Source organism: Schistocerca americana, chromosome 2, assembly GCF_021461395.2.
Source record: "Schistocerca americana isolate TAMUIC-IGC-003095 chromosome 2, iqSchAmer2.1, whole genome shotgun sequence".
NCBI lineage: Eukaryota > Metazoa > Arthropoda > Insecta > Orthoptera > Acrididae > Schistocerca > Schistocerca americana.
This window is the reverse complement of record NC_060120.1, coordinates 1,094,315,185-1,094,333,704: the sequence shown is the minus strand read 5'-3', so window position 1 is coordinate 1,094,333,704 and position 18,520 is coordinate 1,094,315,185. Positions and strand designations below refer to the sequence as shown.

General features: G+C 38.9%; 1 protein-coding gene across 3 annotated transcripts in view; it reads right to left on the bottom strand.

Moving 5' to 3' along the window:
* The window catches only part of LOC124596496, an 836,705-nt gene that overhangs the window by 145,160 nt on the left and 673,025 nt on the right, over positions 1–18,520 (bottom strand). For all 3 annotated transcript variants that reach the window (XM_047135655.1, XM_047135657.1, XM_047135656.1), the window contains 3 exons: positions 18,031–18,198; positions 9,216–9,355; positions 2,531–2,657 (listed from right to left, as the gene is read on the bottom strand). In XM_047135655.1, the coding sequence (XP_046991611.1) occupies positions 2,531–2,657; positions 9,216–9,355; positions 18,031–18,198 (435 nt within the window). The remainder of the gene's footprint in view (positions 1–2,530; positions 2,658–9,215; positions 9,356–18,030; positions 18,199–18,520) is intronic.

Sequence of the window (18,520 nt, the reverse complement as noted above, 5' to 3'; positions counted from 1 at the left end):
AAACCTCACCAGACCTTTTCCCACATCCTCCTACCTTCCCCTTCAATTCTTCTTCCAGAAGAAGGAGTCACCGGCTGCCAATCAGTGACTAGATTTTTTATTCGTCCGATTATACAGGATTATTCTAAATGATGGACCCATTTTCAAAACTTCGTATTTATTCAAGCACAAATCCAAAATGAACAATCTTTATACCAATGAAAAGAGGAAGTTCAAAGTTTTTTTAAATAAAGTTTGATATCAATTTAATAAATTCAACAATTAATTAGTTTTTAATAATTATTTAATAATTAGAAATGTGATAAATGTTATAAATGTTCAATGTGGCCATCGTTGGCTGCACAGCAAACTTCGACGCGTTAGTCTAACTCGTCCCACACGTGCGAAAGTGTATCTGCTGTTATTGAGTGCACGGCAGCAATGATCCAGTGACAACGGACAGTGAAACAGAATGACAGTCCTACTGCCGCGCGAGCTCTACCAGCCGCTTCTGAAACCGTCACCACCCACCTGCCGCCACCCGCCAAAATCTTTGAAACTTCCTCTTTTCATTGGTATAACATTTGTTCATTTTGGATTTGCACTTAAAAACATTTTTGAAAATGGGTCCATCATTTAGAATAACCCTGTATTATATTCCAAAACTTGATTATTTTGTCTATGTATATCACAAGTCCCAGACTCATATTGTTTTTTTTGATAATGTATCTGTTTATGTGGGGTTTCGATCAGTTCTCAAAATTACATACTGTCACGAAACTCTAAGAGCACACTACTGTTTGCTTCCGGTGTTAATAATGGGCCCAATTCAGCGCACGCCAGCATGCAGCAAGTGTCGGGTAGCAGTGAGCACAAGAAGGACTTGCCGTGTGGACGTGTTGCCAGGATGTTATCGGCACTTGGTAGCAGGTTACACAGTTCTGGCACAATTATGTCAAGTTTGATTTGTACTACCCTGTAGGATTGTCAGTATGTTACTGGCAAATGAGATGGAACTGATAAAATAAATGTAGTCTCCAATCCTTAATTAATAATGTCTGTGATTGTCACAGATCTTTCTTGAACGTAGCAGTACAGGATCCTACCACTGACTAAATTTCGATAACTACTCATGGCAACACAGCCTGCACATTCGGAGGAGGATGGACCAGTTTGAGGTCTGAGCGACACAAGCTACCACGCAGCTTTCTATACAGGACTTACCGCAATTAGTAGCAGCACTCTGGGTGCCAAGTAAAATTTTTCTACTCGGTATTTGTCACAGTTTCCAGCAAAAACTGACACAGACAAAAGTTTGTGAGGGAAAGGGAAAGGCCTGAAATTGTAAGTCACACATGCGGAAAAATATCCTTGAACTTACGTTGTCAAACTGACTATGGGAGTAGGATCTGAATTATATCCAGTGAGAGGATAATAGGGAGGATCTTACAAGATAATTTGGTATCATTAACTTGAAGCTGAGTTACTTAATGTGAAGGAAAACAAATACATGTGTGCACCTAACAAATACATAGTCTGAGAAATAAATCATGCCATTAAAGTAACACAATGTTTCAGCTGATTACTTGTCCTTTCCAGCTTTAAGTCAAACTATTAGTCTACGGACATTATAGAAACAATTGATACAACATAAATATCATAAATTGCATATAACTCATGATCTCTCAAATGTTCTTAGCCGAATCGATTAACAACGTGCTTTCTAGTTTCCTACCGTGTTATCGTTTCAATTTTACTCACAGTGTTTAGATGACTGATCCAGTAGTCTTCTTCAGGTGCTTCAAATTTAGCTGTTACGTGTACTCACTGCCCAACTCTGATCATGCTGTGAACTACTGTCAGTCTCACATCGCTATTTACAGCGGAGTTCAATTTCCTCCTCACCAAGATACCGTATTCATTTGTTTTTTAGGGTCTGCACTGATATTCCATGAACTGCAAATCTTCTTGGTATTTTTCAGCTCTGGCGAATGCAATAGCCTTCAAGTCCTTAATACATCCAATGTCATATCTTGAGCCTCATTTAAACTATCAGGAGCACATTCCGAATTTTTGTGGCAGCATAATTTAGAAATCTACTGAAATCAGTAAACCTAATAAAATGGAAAGCAGGTTTCAGTTTAAATGATATATGTCAGGTATTGGAAACTGAATTCAGCTATAAATAATGGTGCGAGACTGACAATAGCTGACACGTCAAAATATTGTGCACAAATTGGGAACATCAAGTCGGGAGAACATTGCGAGCACTTGAGCTTGTCAGAAATGGAATTCTGAAGGACATTAAATTAATTTTGTACAATGAAGAATGGCAGCCAACATCTAGTTTTGTCTGTATCGTGAGGTGTGTAACATACTACAACCCAGGGCATGACTACAACTGATAACATAACAATAAACATTTACATGAAACTCCAAAAAAGAAAATCAGGCAACACTTTTGCTGTAACAATTATATTTCCCTTACCCTGCACAAAAAAAATTAGTTACAGAAGATATATTACATGAGAAAGAATGCAGTACTACAAACCTCTGCATTCCGTAGCTTTTCTCTCATCCAAGGCTGAATACGTGACATCACTGGATACATAGTTTCTATTCGATGCCGAAGAGATTCTTTTGTTTTTGCTAACTTCTGCTGAACATTCTCCACTGCCCTGAAATATGCAACCAAAGAATTATTTGCAGGTTAGCAATTTTTTATAATATGAAAGTTCATAATTTTAATCGAAATAGCCATATAATTTTTTTTATGTTACTAAGCAAATAGAACATAAAATGAAACTGGAAATCACTGGCTGTGTCCGTATCATAAGAAACACCCTAATACTCACCTTGACTGATTCAGGGGAACTATGGAGAAGCTGGATCTAAGTGGTCAGACAAGGAGTTGATCCCTTGTAATGAACAACCTGTCTCAGAATGAACTATACAAGTTCACAGTACATGTTAGCAAAAATGACATAAAAACAGGCATGAGAGATGTTATTAGAAGAGAGTGGATGAATTAGAGGCAAGAAGTATATGAGGTGTCAATAAAGATCACTACTGTCAACAGTGAAGTGTATAAGGAAAAGTATTGTACCTACAGGATGATGTGTCTTGGAACACACAATGTTTCTCAGTTGTTGCTCCAAGGAAGGCACACTAGAGACTGTCATAAGAATTTTATGGTGAGTACAGTGCTATATAGTTTTAGATATGTTTATACAACGTGGGGAAATTAAGCCATTCTCCGTCACTCTAACACTATCTTGTACCTTTAGCTGATTGACTGACTGATTGATTGATTGATTTTCTTTATTAATCCATGACACAATATACACTTTATATCTACAAAAATAATCAGTTTTTGAAAATATATTGTTAGCAGAATTGTGGAAAATCTACTCACCAAGCAGTGGCAGGAGAACACACATATAAAGATATTTAAGTTTGCAAGCTTTTGGAGCCAGTGGCTCCTTCTTCTGGCAGAAGGATTGAAGGAGAAGGAAAATGGGTGAAAGAACAGGACTGGTGAGGTTTAGGAAAAGGGGTAGAGTAACTATTCCCTTCTTCACTCCCTTTCAGTTTTCTACATCTTTCATTTTATGACCTGCCTATTTTTCACCATCTCCTCCCACCTCTATCACACACAATGCGCTTAGCTTTTGCTGTCATTAACTCATGCACGATATTTTGGCAGTGTCTTGCATATTACCCTATCTTCCATCTTTAAGCTCTCAGGATTTCAGATCTCTTCCAGTGCAGTCCCCAACAATCAGTCTTTCCTTCCCAACCCCTGACCTGGGGTTCTGGGTAACTTTCCCAAACTATATTTCTTTTTCTAAACCTCACCAGCCCTTTTCCTTTACCCCTCTCGCTTCCCTTTCAACCCTTCTGTCACTGGCTCCAAAAACTTGCAAACTTTGATACCTTCATATGTGTGTTCTCGTGCCACAATTTGGTGTTAGATTTTTTATCTATCCAATAACATTACACTTAGATTGTATGAATTTCATCACTCAAAACACTGAAAAATTAACAGCTAGGGACAGTCAAGACTTCCAACATTTTAACCAGCTGGAGGCCACTCTTGGCCATTATACCTTTCAGCAGTCTGAACATAGCTTGAATATCTTTTCCTATTAACTCCCCAGAAAATTATGCTGTAGCTAATAACCGAAGATCCAATACACGAAATATTGCACACTGATGTGTGAATGCAGATCTTATATACAGATTCTGCTACTAATTATTTTTACATGCTCTTCCCACTTTAATCGACAGTCAAAATGCATTCCAAGAAATGTTGTGCTTTCCACACACTATATGAGTTCATTATTTTTTCCAGGTTATTGTAATCTGGTTTTTTGTTTACATAGAATTTCATAGTGGTTGTTTTCTTTACATTACTTGTCATTTCATTGTTTATTGCCCTGAAACAGTAGAAGGTCTTTTACCATGGACCATGCGATAATTGCAAATCAACTGAGTTTCTTTAACATCCTAACAATTCTATGTGTCTTGAAAGTGGAAATCTGTTTTGATTTCCAGTAGCTTCTACTTCAAAGTGTATCTAACTTGTATCTGATATTTGGTAATGTTGTTGTTGTTGTTGTTGTGGTCTTCAGTCCAGAGACTGGTTTGATGCGGCTCTCCATGTTACTCTATCCTGTGCAAGCTGCTTCATCTCCCAGTACCTACTGCAACCTACATCCTTCTGTATCTGTTTAGTGTATTCATCTCTTGGTCTCCCTCTACAATTTTTACCCTCCGCGCTGCCCTCTAATACTAAATTGGTGATCACTTGATGCCTCAGAATATGTCCTACCAACCGATCCATCCATCTAACCAAGTTGTGGCAAAAATGTATCTTCTCCCCAATTCTATTCAATACCTCCTCATTAGTTATGTGATCTACCCATTTGATCTTCAGAATCCTTCTGTAGCACCACATTTTGAAAGCTTCTATTCTCTTTTTGTCTAAACTATTTATTGTCCATCTTTCACTTCCATAGATGGCTACACTCCATACAAATAGTTTCAGAAAAGACTTTCTGACCCGTAAATCTATACTTGATGTTAACAAATTTCTCTTCTTCAGAAACGCTTTCCTTGCCATTGCCAGTCTACATTTTATATCCTCTCTACTCCAACCATCCTCAGTTATTTTGCTCAACAAATAGCAAAACTCATTTACTACTTTAAGTGTCTCATTTCCTAATCTAATACCCTCAGCATCAGCTGATTTAATTTGACTACATTCCATTATCCTCGTTTTGCTTTTGTTGATGTTCATCTTATTTCCTCCTTTCAAAAACACTGTCCATTCCGTTCAGCTGCTCTTCCAAGTCCTTTGCTGTCTCTGACAGAATTACAATGACATCTGTGAACCTCAAAGTTTTAATTTCTTCTCCATGGATTTTAATACCTACTCCGAATTTTTCTTTTGTTTCCTTTACTGCTTGCTCAATATACACATTGAATAACAGCAGGGATAGGCTACAACCCTGACCCACTCCCTTCCCAACCACTGCTTCCCTTTCATGCCCCTCAACTCTTATAACTGCCATCTGGTTTCTGTACAAATTGTAAATAGCCTTTCGCTCCCTGAATTTAACCCTTCCACCTTCAGAATTTGAAAGAGAGTATTCCAGTCAACATTGTCAAAAGCTTTCTCTAAGTCTACAAATGCTAGAAACATAGGTTTGCCTTTCCTTAATCTATTTTCTAAGATTAATCGTAGGGTCAGTACTGCCTCACGTGTTCTCACGTTTCTACGGAATCCAAATTGATCTTCCCCGAGGTCGGCTTCTACCAGTTTTTCCATTCGTCTGTAAATAATTTGTGTTACTATTTTGCAGCTGTGATTTATTAAACTGATAGTTCGGTAATTTTCACATCTTTCAACACCTGCTTTCTTTGGGATTGGAATTATTATATTCTTCTTGAAGTCTGAGAGTATTTCGCCTGTCTCATACATCTTGCTCACCAGATGGTAGAGTTTTGTCGGGGCTGGCTCTCCCAAGCCTATCAGTAGTCCTAATGGAATGTTGTCTACTCCCGGGGCCTTCTTTCAACTTAGATCTTTCAGTGTTCCGTCAAACTCTTCATGCAGTATCATATCTCCCATTTTATCTTCATCTACATCCTCTTCCATTTCCATAATACTGTCCTCAAGTACATCGCCCTTGTATAGACCCTCTATATATTACTTCCACCTTTCTGCTTTCCCTTCTTTGCTTAGAACTGGGTTTCCATCTGAGCTCCACGTTTCCTTCTCTTCCTTTTCCTGCTATCGAATCCCAGTCACCCATGACTATTAAATTTTCGTCTCCCTTCACTATCTGAATAATTTCTTTTACCTCATCATACATTTCATCAGTCTCTTCGTCATCTGCAGGGCTAGTTGGCATATAAACTTGTACTGCTGTGGTTGGCGTGGACTTCGTTGCTATCTTGGCCACAATAATGCATTTGCTATGCTTTTTGTAGAAGCTTACCCGCATTCCTATTTTTTCATTCATTATTAAACCTACTCCAGCATTACCTCTATTTGATTTTGTATTTATAACCTTGTATTCACCTGGCCAAAAGTATTGTTCCTCCTGCCACCAAACTTCACTAATTCCCACTACATCTAACTTTAACCTATCCATTTCCCTTTTTAAATTTTCTAACCTACCTGCCTGATAAAAGGATCTGACATCCCACGCTCCGATTCGTAGAACGCCAGTTTTCTTTGTCCTGATAACAACGTCATCCTGAGTAGCACCCCCCCCCCCCCCTCCCCTGCCCCCAGCCCCGGAGATCCGAATGGGGGACTATTTTACCTCCGGAATATTTTACCCAAGAGGACGCCATCATCATTTAACCATACAGTAAAGCTGCATGCCCTCGGGAAAAATTACGGCTGTAGTTTCCCCTAGCTTTCAGCCATTCGCAGTACCAGCACAGCAAGGCCGTTTTGGTTAGTGTTACAAGGCCAGTTAAGTCAATCATCCAGACTGTTGCCCCTGCAACTACTGAAAAGGTTGCTACCCCTCTTCAGGAACCACACATTTGTCTGGCCTCTCAACAGATACCCCTTCGTTGTGGTAGCACCTACGGTACGGCTATCTGTATCGTTGAGACACGTAAGCCTCCCCATCAACAGCAAGGTCCATGGTTCATGGGGGGGTTTTGGTAATATTTCTATTTCATATGATTTCACTTACTGATTGTTGGTATGTAGCAATGTAATAATGTAGCAGATAATTGATAAAGACAGTACTGACATGATTTTCTTGATTGCAACACTTTTAAATTTCGATAGAGTACTTGTCTGTAGGTACTTGAGTGATTTATATCTTGGGACATGTTTTGACATTTAGAAGAACCTTAATTTTCCAAAGCAATCTTTGTAATTTCAGAAAAAAGGCTGCTGTACATAAGAAGTGAATGCCACCATTTAAAAACAGAATAAAAAAATAAATTAATTTCTATTACAGGGCTGCCTAGAAGAGAAAGTCTGAGAGGAGTACCAAAAGCTACAACACTTTCCCCTGAGTGATGTGTCATGATGTGATGTGGCGTGCAAGCAAGAGTGACCACGAACAAATGTCCGGAAATATTTTAACAAAGAATGTAGAAAAACTGTGGGCTCAGAGACTTTTTGCTTTGTCGTACCATAAGTAATCATAATTTAGTTTAATATAAATACATTAGTAACTAGCAGTAGAACAATACATTAATCGGGAAAGAATTGTGATGACTTGAGGTTTTCCCAAGTAGTTCACTGAGCCAACAATTATAACTACAGTATTAGATGTTAATTGTGTAAATGTAAAATTATATTGAGAAAACTTAAAAAGGTGAGTCAGAATTGTTGGTCAGTTTTTATCTTGTGCGGGCAGAACATTTAATACAGCTGATACACACATAGAAGTAAAAAGGACAATATTATCCAAGTTTACATAACTATTAGTTCCTTCTTGCAAAGGAGAGGGGATGAAATGGAGAACGTTGAAAAGAAAAGGATGAGAAGGTCTCAATAATAGACACAGACAGAGGGGGAGATGTATATGAAACATATAAAATATTTCTGCATTATTAGAGGTAAGAGTTAAAATACAGTACTACTATGCAGAGAAAGGCAAGGAAAGCATTTCTGAAGAAGAGAAATTTGTTAACATCGAGTACACATTTTAGCGTCAGGAAGTCTTTTTCTGAAAGTATTTGTATGGAGTGTAGCCATGTATGGAAGTGAAACATGGGCGATAAATAGTTTAGACAAGAAGAGAATAGAAGCTTTTGAAATGTGAAGCCACAGAAGGATGCTGAAGATTGGGTGGGTAGATCATGTAATTAATGAAGAGGTACTGAACAGAATTGGGGAGAAGAGGAATTTGTGGAACAACCTGACTAGAAGAAGGGATCAGTTGGTAGGACACATTCTGAGGCATCAAGGGATCATCAATCTAGTACTGGAGGGAACTGTGGAGGGTAAAAATTGTAGACGGAGGCCAACAGATGAATACATTAAGCAGATTCGGAAGGATGTATGTTGCAGTAGTTACTCAGAGACGAAGAACTTGCACAGGATAGAGTAGTGTGGGGAGCTGCATCAAACCAGTCTCTTGACTGAAGACCACCACAACAACAACAACATGCAGATAATATTCAGTGTGCAGTATAACCTGCTTTAGAAGCACAAGAGGGTATGTCTCCAGAAAATAATAAATAAATAAATAAGGATTTTGATCTAACTTCCTCTCTCCTAGTTTAGTAATACCAAAAATAGTTAATTATTAAGAGACAATAAGCAAGTAGTTGTTCAAAGAACATTAATGGACCAAAGAAAGAAACCGTGTAATAGGAAGACGAGATAGAGAGGTAAGCAGAAGCGATAAATCTTGAGTGAGAGTTTAGGAAAATCAGGATAAAGAAGAGAAATGAGGAAGTTATATAAGAGATAGTCAATGAGATACAGAACAGAAAATGGTACAATGAAGAATGATGTAATGGGTGTAAGAGAATTGAAAATAAATTAAATTAAACATATCTGGTTCCTGCATCTCCAGTCAACAGAGAAAGAAAGAAGTCAGACAGACACGTTGTTCTTCCAGAAATTATTAACAAAGTAAGGTCTTTTGTGTTTACTTCCCATTGTTCTAAAAATAGCCTTGCAAATATTCTCTTTTTGCAAAAACCCATTACTCAGTAACACTGTTTGATTGATTCTTTTGACAAACCTGTGCATCAGAACAACTGACTGAGCTTGCTGGACCAGCAGCTGGGGAATGCCCTCCCCCAGGGCTTGCAGACCGGAGTGAGTCAGGATGCTCGAGTACACCCTCTGCAAATACTCTCTCATGACAGCTGCATTCACTTCCTGAAAAAAACAAATGAGAAAGCACCTTTGTATATCCCCATTCCCCACCCATTTATTTTTCTTGTAATTTTCAATATAAACTTTGTGAAAACTGATATTCCAGAATGGATGCAATGCATTCTAGAAAGTATCACGTATTGTTCATGCTCCTAACACACATGACAAGTCAGCTGCGCTGTATGTGTTTTTGGCACATTATACCTCACAATTTACGCCTTCTGAGTATTACATTTCATACCACAAGAGAGGTCAAACTAACCACAGTTGAAGGTGTAGGTCCGCTAGTACACAAATGCATCATTTCTGTGAGGAAAAAAAAAAAAGAATACAAGCAACCAGTACCTTCTAAATGTTAAAATTTTGTACATGACTGGAGCAGCAACCATAGAATGAAATCTTCTTGTGAAAATAGCAAACAGTCAATCAGCTGCAAATTGGAAGGTTTATTAAAACCCCTTTACCATGGTTTCAACATTTATAAAAACGACTTCTTCAGAAGGAAATATAAACAATCAGACTACATGTTGTGGCAGAGGTATGTTAAAATATAGCCAAAAGGCATCAGACAAATATGAAATTTCACCTCCATAATAAATTAAACATGGACAACGTGGTTGCTGTTATATGGTATTTCTTCACCAATTGACGATTAGTGTAACTGATTGGCTGTTTGTACTTTTACAAGAAGCTTCTAAATGTGTAAGCCTAAACACTATAGTCTCTTCTAGCTTGTACTTCTCAAAGTTGTCAGGGTATATATAAGTGACGTGACCCAAGTATGACAATGGGGGGAAATATATACTTTTTTTTAAAAATTTTTTATCAGAGTTTCCCCATGTGAGACTGGTCACTTCAGTTCAAAAATGAAGGAAAATCAATGGTATAATAGTCCAGGTTTGTTCTTGTAGCTACAAAATTGATTTTTTACACTATTTTTTCATTTTTCATACACAGTTTACTATGGACGATTAATAAAAGTTTTGTCAAGCTTAGCAGTTTCAGTGCAGTTCCCCTTCACTCATCAAGATATGGTAGTGCCATTAAACAAAAAAATATATAAATTTACAACTTTAAGAAACAGTCTGTTCTTGTATTTTTCCTGTGTGCTGTCTTAAGTTGTGAATAAACGCATAAAATACATTTTCATTGCTATGTGATAATAAATTTTAACTATACACTTATACATTGGCTTTCAGCCAAAGCCTTCTTCAAAAAGGAAACACATGCATTCATTCACACAAGGAAGCATACTTCATACACACATGACCACCATCTCCAGCAGCCAGAATACATTCTGGTCATGTGTCTGTGTGAGGCGTGCTTGCTTGTGTGAATGAACGTGTGTGTGTTTCCTTTCCTGCAGAAGGCTGGCTGAAAACTAACGTGTATGTTTCTTTTCCTGGAACCTGTCAGCAACTAAGCATGTCATCTTTACAGTGAGTAGCAATCTCTCTCTTCTTTATATTGTTGATATTACAACTTTGAGTTTTCATTGTTTGAAACAGAAGATTTTAGAAATTTGTAGGATGTTAAAAGGCTTCATGCAGCTTTGTCTATTATTTGTATTTCAGTGGGATTTTGCAAAGAAATCCTCAAATACTATATACCCCATCACACTTTTAATCCTCGATATTGGTACTCCATCTTGATTATGAAATCTCTCTCTATAAAACTCCAGCAATCCAAGCTAACCACCATCTGACACCTCTGATTCTTCTTCCCTTCCCACATAATTTACTGATTACATGAGCTACTCGAGTCCAGCTGAAAGAAAAGTCAAGCAGTGCATAAGGTACCGAGCCACCACGATTAATGTCATCAGCCACAGCACACTGGGAAGTTGTATACATCTACGTAAAATACATTTATCAGATTATTAATGTTATTATGCAGTGTTGAGTAAAAAACTTTAAATGTACATAAAATGGTTTCCACAATGTTGTCAGCTTAGAACACAATTGGATGAATGCAGTGCTATCTACTGGTTTTATAAAACATAAGGATGTCATTGTTTTCATAAAATAGTGATTTGACATGGGAGAAAGCAAACAACAAAAGTTTGAAGAATTGTTGCTACTGCCAGTTGCAAAGCATGTTTGTGAAGTGATTTTTGTAAGTCAAAAGTTATACAGTTATTCAAATTCATCACAAGTTGCGCCTAGTTTGTAAGTCTACAATAATGAGTGAATAAAACTTAATCAATGGTGTCCAGATTTCAAAAGTAGCCATGTAAATGTGCACAGTAAAGATCTGATGTACAGGCCCAGTATCCATACTGATGAAAGTGTGCAACAAGTTGACCACAAAATATAATTTCATTATCAGTGGCCAATTGGTGATACGGCTGATTAATTTCCTCATATTGGACCCATCACTATTTACACGACTCTTATGGTTACCTTTAAATACTGCAAACTGTGTGCAAGGTGAGTTCAAAACATGCTTATCAACCAACACAAATCTGTGATTTCTGAGCCATTATCAACAAGATCCCCCACCCCCATGAACCATGGACCTTGCCATCGGTGGGGAGGCTTCCGTGTCTCAACGATACAGATAGCCATACCTTATGTGCAACCACAACGGAGGGGTATCTGTTGAGAGGCCAGACAAACGTGTGGTTCCTGAAGAGGGGCGGCAGCCTTTTCAGTAGTTGCAGGGGCAACAGTCTGGATAATTGACTGATCTGGCCTTGTAACACTAACCAACTACAGCCATAATTTTTCCCAAGAGCATGCAGCTTTACTGAATGGTTAAATGCTGATGACATCCTCTTGGACAAAATATTCCAGAGGTAAAATAGTACCCCATTTGGATCCCCGGGTGGGGACTACTCAGGAGGGCATTGTTATCAGGAGAAACAAAACTGGCGGTCTATGGATTAGAGCGAGGAATGTTGGATCCCTTAATCGGGCAAGTAGGTTGGAAAATTTAAAAAGGTTAAAATGGATAGGTTAAAGTTAGATATAGTGGGAATCAGTGAAGTTCAGTGGCAGGAGGAACAAGACTTCTGGTCAGTCTAACTACGAAATCAAATAAAGGTAATACAGAAGTTGGTTTAATAATGAATAGAAAATAGGAATGCAGGTAAGCTACTACAAACAGCATAGTGAACGCATTACTGTAGCCAAGAAAGACACAAAGACCATGCCTACCACAGTAGTACAAGTTTATATGCCAACTAGCTCCGCAGATGATGAAGGCATTGAAGAAATGTATGATGAGACAAAAGATATAATTCAGATAGTGAAGAGAGATGAAAATTTAGTAGTCATGGGGGACTCTAACACAATTGCAGGAAAGGGAAGAGAAGGAAAAGTAGCAGGTGAATATCGACTGAAGGTAAGGAATGAAAGGGGAAGCTGCGTGGTAGAATTTTGCACAGAGCATATCTTAATCATAGCTAACACTTGGTTTAAGAACAATGAAACAAGGTTATACACGTGGAAGAGGCATAGACACACTGGAAGGTTTCAGATAAATTATATAATGGTAAGAGAGAGGTTTAGGAACCAGGTTTTAATTTGCAAGACATTGCCAGGGGCAGATGTGGACTCTGACCACACTCTATTGATTACGAACTGTAGATCAAAACTGAAGGAACTGAAAAAAGGTGGGACATTAAGGAGATGGGACCTGGATAAACAGAAAGAACCGGAGGTTGCAGAGAGTTTCAGAGAGAGCATTAGGGAAAGATTGACAAGAACGGGGGAAAGAAATACAGTTGAAGAAGAATGGGTAGATTTGAGAGATGAAATAGTGAAGGCAGCACAGAATCAAGTAGGTAAAAAGATGAGGGATGGTACACATCATTGGGTAACAAAAGAGATATCGAACATAATTGATGAAAGGAGAAAATATAAAAATACAGTAAATGAAGCAGTCAAAAAGGAATACAAACATCTCAAAAATGAGATCGACAGGAAGTGCAAAATGGCTAAGCAGGCATGGCTAGAGGACAAACGTAAGGATGTAGAGGCATATATCACTAGGGTTAAGAGAGATACTGCCTACAGGAAAAGTAGAGAAACCTTTTGAGGAAAGAGAAGCACTTGTATGAATATCAAGAGCTCAAATGGAAAACCATTACTAAGCAAAGATGAGAAAGCAGAAAGGTGGAAGTATATAGAGTGTCTATATAAAGGTGACGTACTTAAGGGCAATATTATGGAAATGGAAGAAGATGTAGATGAAGGTGAAATGGGAGGTATGATATTGCGTGAACAATTTGACAGAGCACTGAAAGACGCACATCGAAACAAGGCCCCGGGAGTAGACAACATTCCATTAGAACTACTGACAGCCTTGGGAGAGCCAGTCCTGACAAAACTCTACCATCTGGTGAGCAAGATGTAAGAGACAGGTGACATACCCTCAGACTTCAAGAAGAATATAACATGACCAATTCCAAAGGAAGCAGGTGTTGTCAGGTGTGAAAATTACCAAACTATCAGTTTAATAAGTCACGGCTCCAAAATAATAACACGAATTCCTTACAGAAGAGCGGAAAAACTGGTAGAAGCCGACCTCAGAGAAGATCAGTTTCGATTCCGTAGAAATGTTGGAACATGTGGGGCAATACGGACCCTACGAATTATCTTAGAAGATAGATTAAGTAAAGGCAAACCTATGTTTCTAGCATTTGAAGACTTAGAGAAAGCTTTCGACAGTGTTGACTGGAATACTCTCTTCCAAATTCTGAAGGTGGCAGGGGTAAAATACAGGGAGCGAAAGGCTATTTACAATTTGTACAGAAACCAGATGGCAGTTATAAGAGTCGAGGGACATGAAAGGGAAGCAGTGGTTGGGAAGGGAGTGAGACAGGGTTGTAGCCTCTCCCCGATGTAATTCAATCTGTATATTGAGCAAGCAGTAAAGGAAACAAAAGAAAAATTCAGAGTAGGTATTAAAATCCATTGAGAAGAAATAAAAACTTTGAGGTTCACTGATGTCATTGTAATTCTGTCAGACACAGCAAAGGACTTGGAGGAGCAGTTGAACAGAATCGACAGTGTCTTGAAAGGGGGATATAAGATGAACATCAACAAAAGCAAAACGAGGACAATGGAATGTAGTCGAATTAAGTCGGGTGATGCTGAGGGAATTAGATTAGGAAATGAGACACTTAAAGTAGTAAAGGAGTTTTGCTATTTTGGGAGCAAAATAACTGATGATGGCCAAAGTACAGAGGATATAAAATGTAGACTGGCAATGGCAAGGAAAGTGTTTCTAAAGAAAAGAAATGTGGTGCTACAGAAGAATGCTGAATATAAGATGGTAGATCACGTAACTAATGAGGAGGTACTGAACAGAATTGGTGAGAAGAGAAATTTATGGCACAACTTGACTAGAAGAAGGGATCAGTTGACAGGACACGTTCTGAGGCATTAAGGGATCACCAATTTAGTATTGGAGGGCAGTGTGGAGGGTAAAAATCATAGAGGGAGACCAAGACATGAATACACTGAGCAGATTCAGAAGGATGTAGAAGCTTGCATACGATAGAATAGCATGGAGAGCTGTATCAAACCAGTCTCTGAACTAAAGACCACAACAACAAAATTCAACAAGATGTAAATTATTTGTTTTCCCTCATTGTTATGGCAAGTAAGGCATGAGTATCCTATACCAATACAGACACAAAACAACTGTCAGCAAAAGCAATCTGTTTACTTCAGTCAAAGCAGAATGGCTACTGTTCCATATCTACACACAAGGGATTTTCAACATGTACAGTCTGTATGCTTATATTCAAATGTTGGCAGCTCAGAAGTCATTGTTTTTGTAAAGTAGTCATTTGACAGTGGCTGAAACTAAACAACAAAAGTCTAAAAAAAATCATTGTTACTGCCAGTTGCAAAGCATATATTGTGAAGAGCTTTCTTTTGGTTGATTTTGTGGTTCACAAATCAACAACTGTAGGTGATTCATATTGTGAAATATTCACCAAACAGAGATACTGACAGCGCATAAAACAGTCGTCAGTGTAATCCTCCTTCCTGATAATACACGGCCAAAGACAGCTCCAGTGCAAAAGATAGAACTCACCATTTCCAGTGGAAACTTTTCAACCATCCTACAGTCCAAACCTCACACCCAGTGATTATTAGCCCATCTTTCACTTGAAACAATGGCTTGCTAGATAACAGATTGAAGCTCACAAGAAAGTCAAAACCACCATTGGCAACTGGTTTATTTCAAAGGCAGATCTGTTGAAGAAGTTAGTGGTGTAGATTTGTATGAAACTAAAACCACTAATAAAAACTTTCTTATTTAATAAAAATATATCACCAAACAGTCCTTAGCTACTTTTGGAATATTTCTTGTGACTTTCCATTAAGAATACCTTAATATTTGTCAATTAAAGCACACTGCACACATCTATTCTCATTTTAAGATCTTATGAAAGATTTTTTTTCTTTCGTGGAAGAAGTTAAAAATGATAAGTATCTATCCCTTGCTTTCCAAAAGCTTAGTTATTTAACATTTTACTTTCACTCAGTGGCTGTTGTGATGAGCCTTTACTATTTTAAAGTAGGCCCATTACACCTCCTAGGCAGGTGAGAACTTTTACTGGTAATGTGAAACAAACATTTAGTAAAATAATTGCAAAAAAGAAATCTCAACCCCTATGCCCTTATGGCAATCAGGAAATTAGGGCTACTGTACCAATGATTTACTTTTGTTTCAAACAAAAGAAACCAATCACAGAGGAAATTGTAAAAAGGAGTAAATAGACCTAATGGAGAAGAAGAAGGAACAAAAATGGCAACAAGAGAAGCCAGAAAATGTGAAAGACAGATCATAACAGAACAACATACATTGTAGAGAAAGTTCCAACTTCCTGCACTGTATGAGATACTGATTATGGGACAAAGAGTGTGTGCCACTCAGGTGTCATCGCAGCACAGACTACGGAAATGTATATAGTACATTAAGTGACAAGGTATTTTGTAGGCCACTCACACTCGGTAAAATGGCTCTTATCAGTAATGAGCTCGAGCAGTTGGACAGGTAGGTGAATAGAATAAGTCTGAAATGACAGTTGACAGGAGGATAATAAAAAACTAATCTAGGAGATCACGGGATAAGGTGCTTCTCATTTCAGAGCTCCATCTGAAATCAGTTCACGCATTGCACGGCAAGACAGTACTACGAGACACCTGCCGCACTTCTTTCCACTATTTTCAGATTTGCTGATATGCAGATAGGGCAAAATAAGCTGTCACAAGACTCTCTTTGTGAGGCAGATGGGTAAAGCAACTGCTTGGATTGAAGACACTGCCTCTGGGAAAATATAATTTCTGTCAGAATGTACGCTGATGTGCAAAACTTGAGGACAAAAGTAACTTTTCAGTGATGTATTACCTCAAGTGATACTCGGATCACACATAGAAAAAACTGCTATAGTACTGTACACAAGGTAACTGAAACTAATTTCCAATTAGATACAAGAAATGACACTTTTATTCGAATATAATACTTACAGTGAGGTCACCGTGACGTACGACGGTCCCACGGATATTACAAAAGGTGGGACACAGTTCCCAGTATGGTGTGTGATCATCACGGACAGCAACGCACATTCTGCAGTGGGCCGACCACGAGGTCGGTAAGGCGTTCCTTCGCTAGGGCATTCCACTCCTCCACTGGCAGAGTGGTTGAGAACTGCTAGACAGTTGTAGTTGCACGTGTACACCCTGCAGTAGGTCTCCCCAACGCATCTCACACACGCTCGATGGGATTTAAGTCGGGGAAACACGCAGACCGGTCTACTCGCCAAACGTCCACTCGTTCCGAGAGCTCCTCCACCTGTGCAGTTCAAAGTAGCCGCACATTATCGTCCGTAAAGATGAAGTCGGGCTGTATGCACCCCTGAAAAGACACACGTGGGGAAGGAATGCAGTGTCACAATAAGGCTGACCAGTGGTCGAACTGTATTCGGAGACTCGGAGGTCGGTACGCCTCATCACTTCGTAACGACCGGACTGATAAAATAATCACATTTAACGACGTTCCCGGGCACGTTACGTACCCTCGTACGGTGAGAAGTGGGAACGTGTAACGCACCCGGGAACGTCGTTAAATGTGATCGATTTGACGGTCCGCGTGTTATGGTGTCTGGAGGCATAATGTTGCACGGGCATATTGACCTCCGAAGCTTTGAAAACAGTAGACTCACCTGTCAGTGCTATTGTAACACTGTACTCCCCCTCCACGTGTGTCTCTCCACACACGTATTTGGCCCCGACTTTATTTTAATGGATAATAATGCACAACAGCATCTACGAGTACAGGTGGAGAAGCTCTCAGAACAAGTAGATATTTGGCAAACGGACGGGTCTACTCGTTGACCACAGTCAGATCCCGTCGAGCACGTGGCACTCATCACAGAGGCGCACCGCGACATGTCCGCACGCAGTAACGACCGTCCGGTGGTTCTCGATCATGCCGGTGAAGAAATGGAACACTCTACCGCAAGAACTCCTTACCGAACTCGTGGTCGGACGCGAGCACAGTACACGGCATGCGCTGCCATTTGTGGTGGTCACGCACCCTATTAAAAACCGTGTCCCGTCTTCCCTAAAGTCTGGAAGACTATCGTAAATTGTGGTTATTTGACACCATGATTACTGAATTTCACTCACTGTGAATGATTTCTGTTCAGTACTTACTTTCTCAATTTCTTCATCTGGCAATTTCTTTGATCTCAGCTCAGAGATTAGTCTTTCTCTGAAATGCAGAAACCACCCTCTCGTCTCTCGTTCCAGAATTGCTACCAGAAAAGGGAGAGCTTTCTTCATTATATCTCGATTGAAAAGTCTCAGATCCAATTCGAAGTCCTGTCAAACAATGTAAATGTGATCGGATCAGTGTGTTATAATTGTAATTTTATTATGTTTCATCCATAAAAGTAACAATGTCCTACAAATTAAAAGCCATAGGGTTCTATGCAAAGAAGTGAAAATATGGCTTGGGAACTTCCCCTATGGAATTACATAAATGATACAGAGCACAAGAAAAGGAAGTGCTAACAGCAGTGCTATATGCTGTCCTACCATCTATATTCTACACAGTGAAAATTTTCAGGAGAAATTTTTATATGTAATAATGCATATACTTTGTCACCGACCTTTTTTCCTGTAAAAATAATAATAATAATAA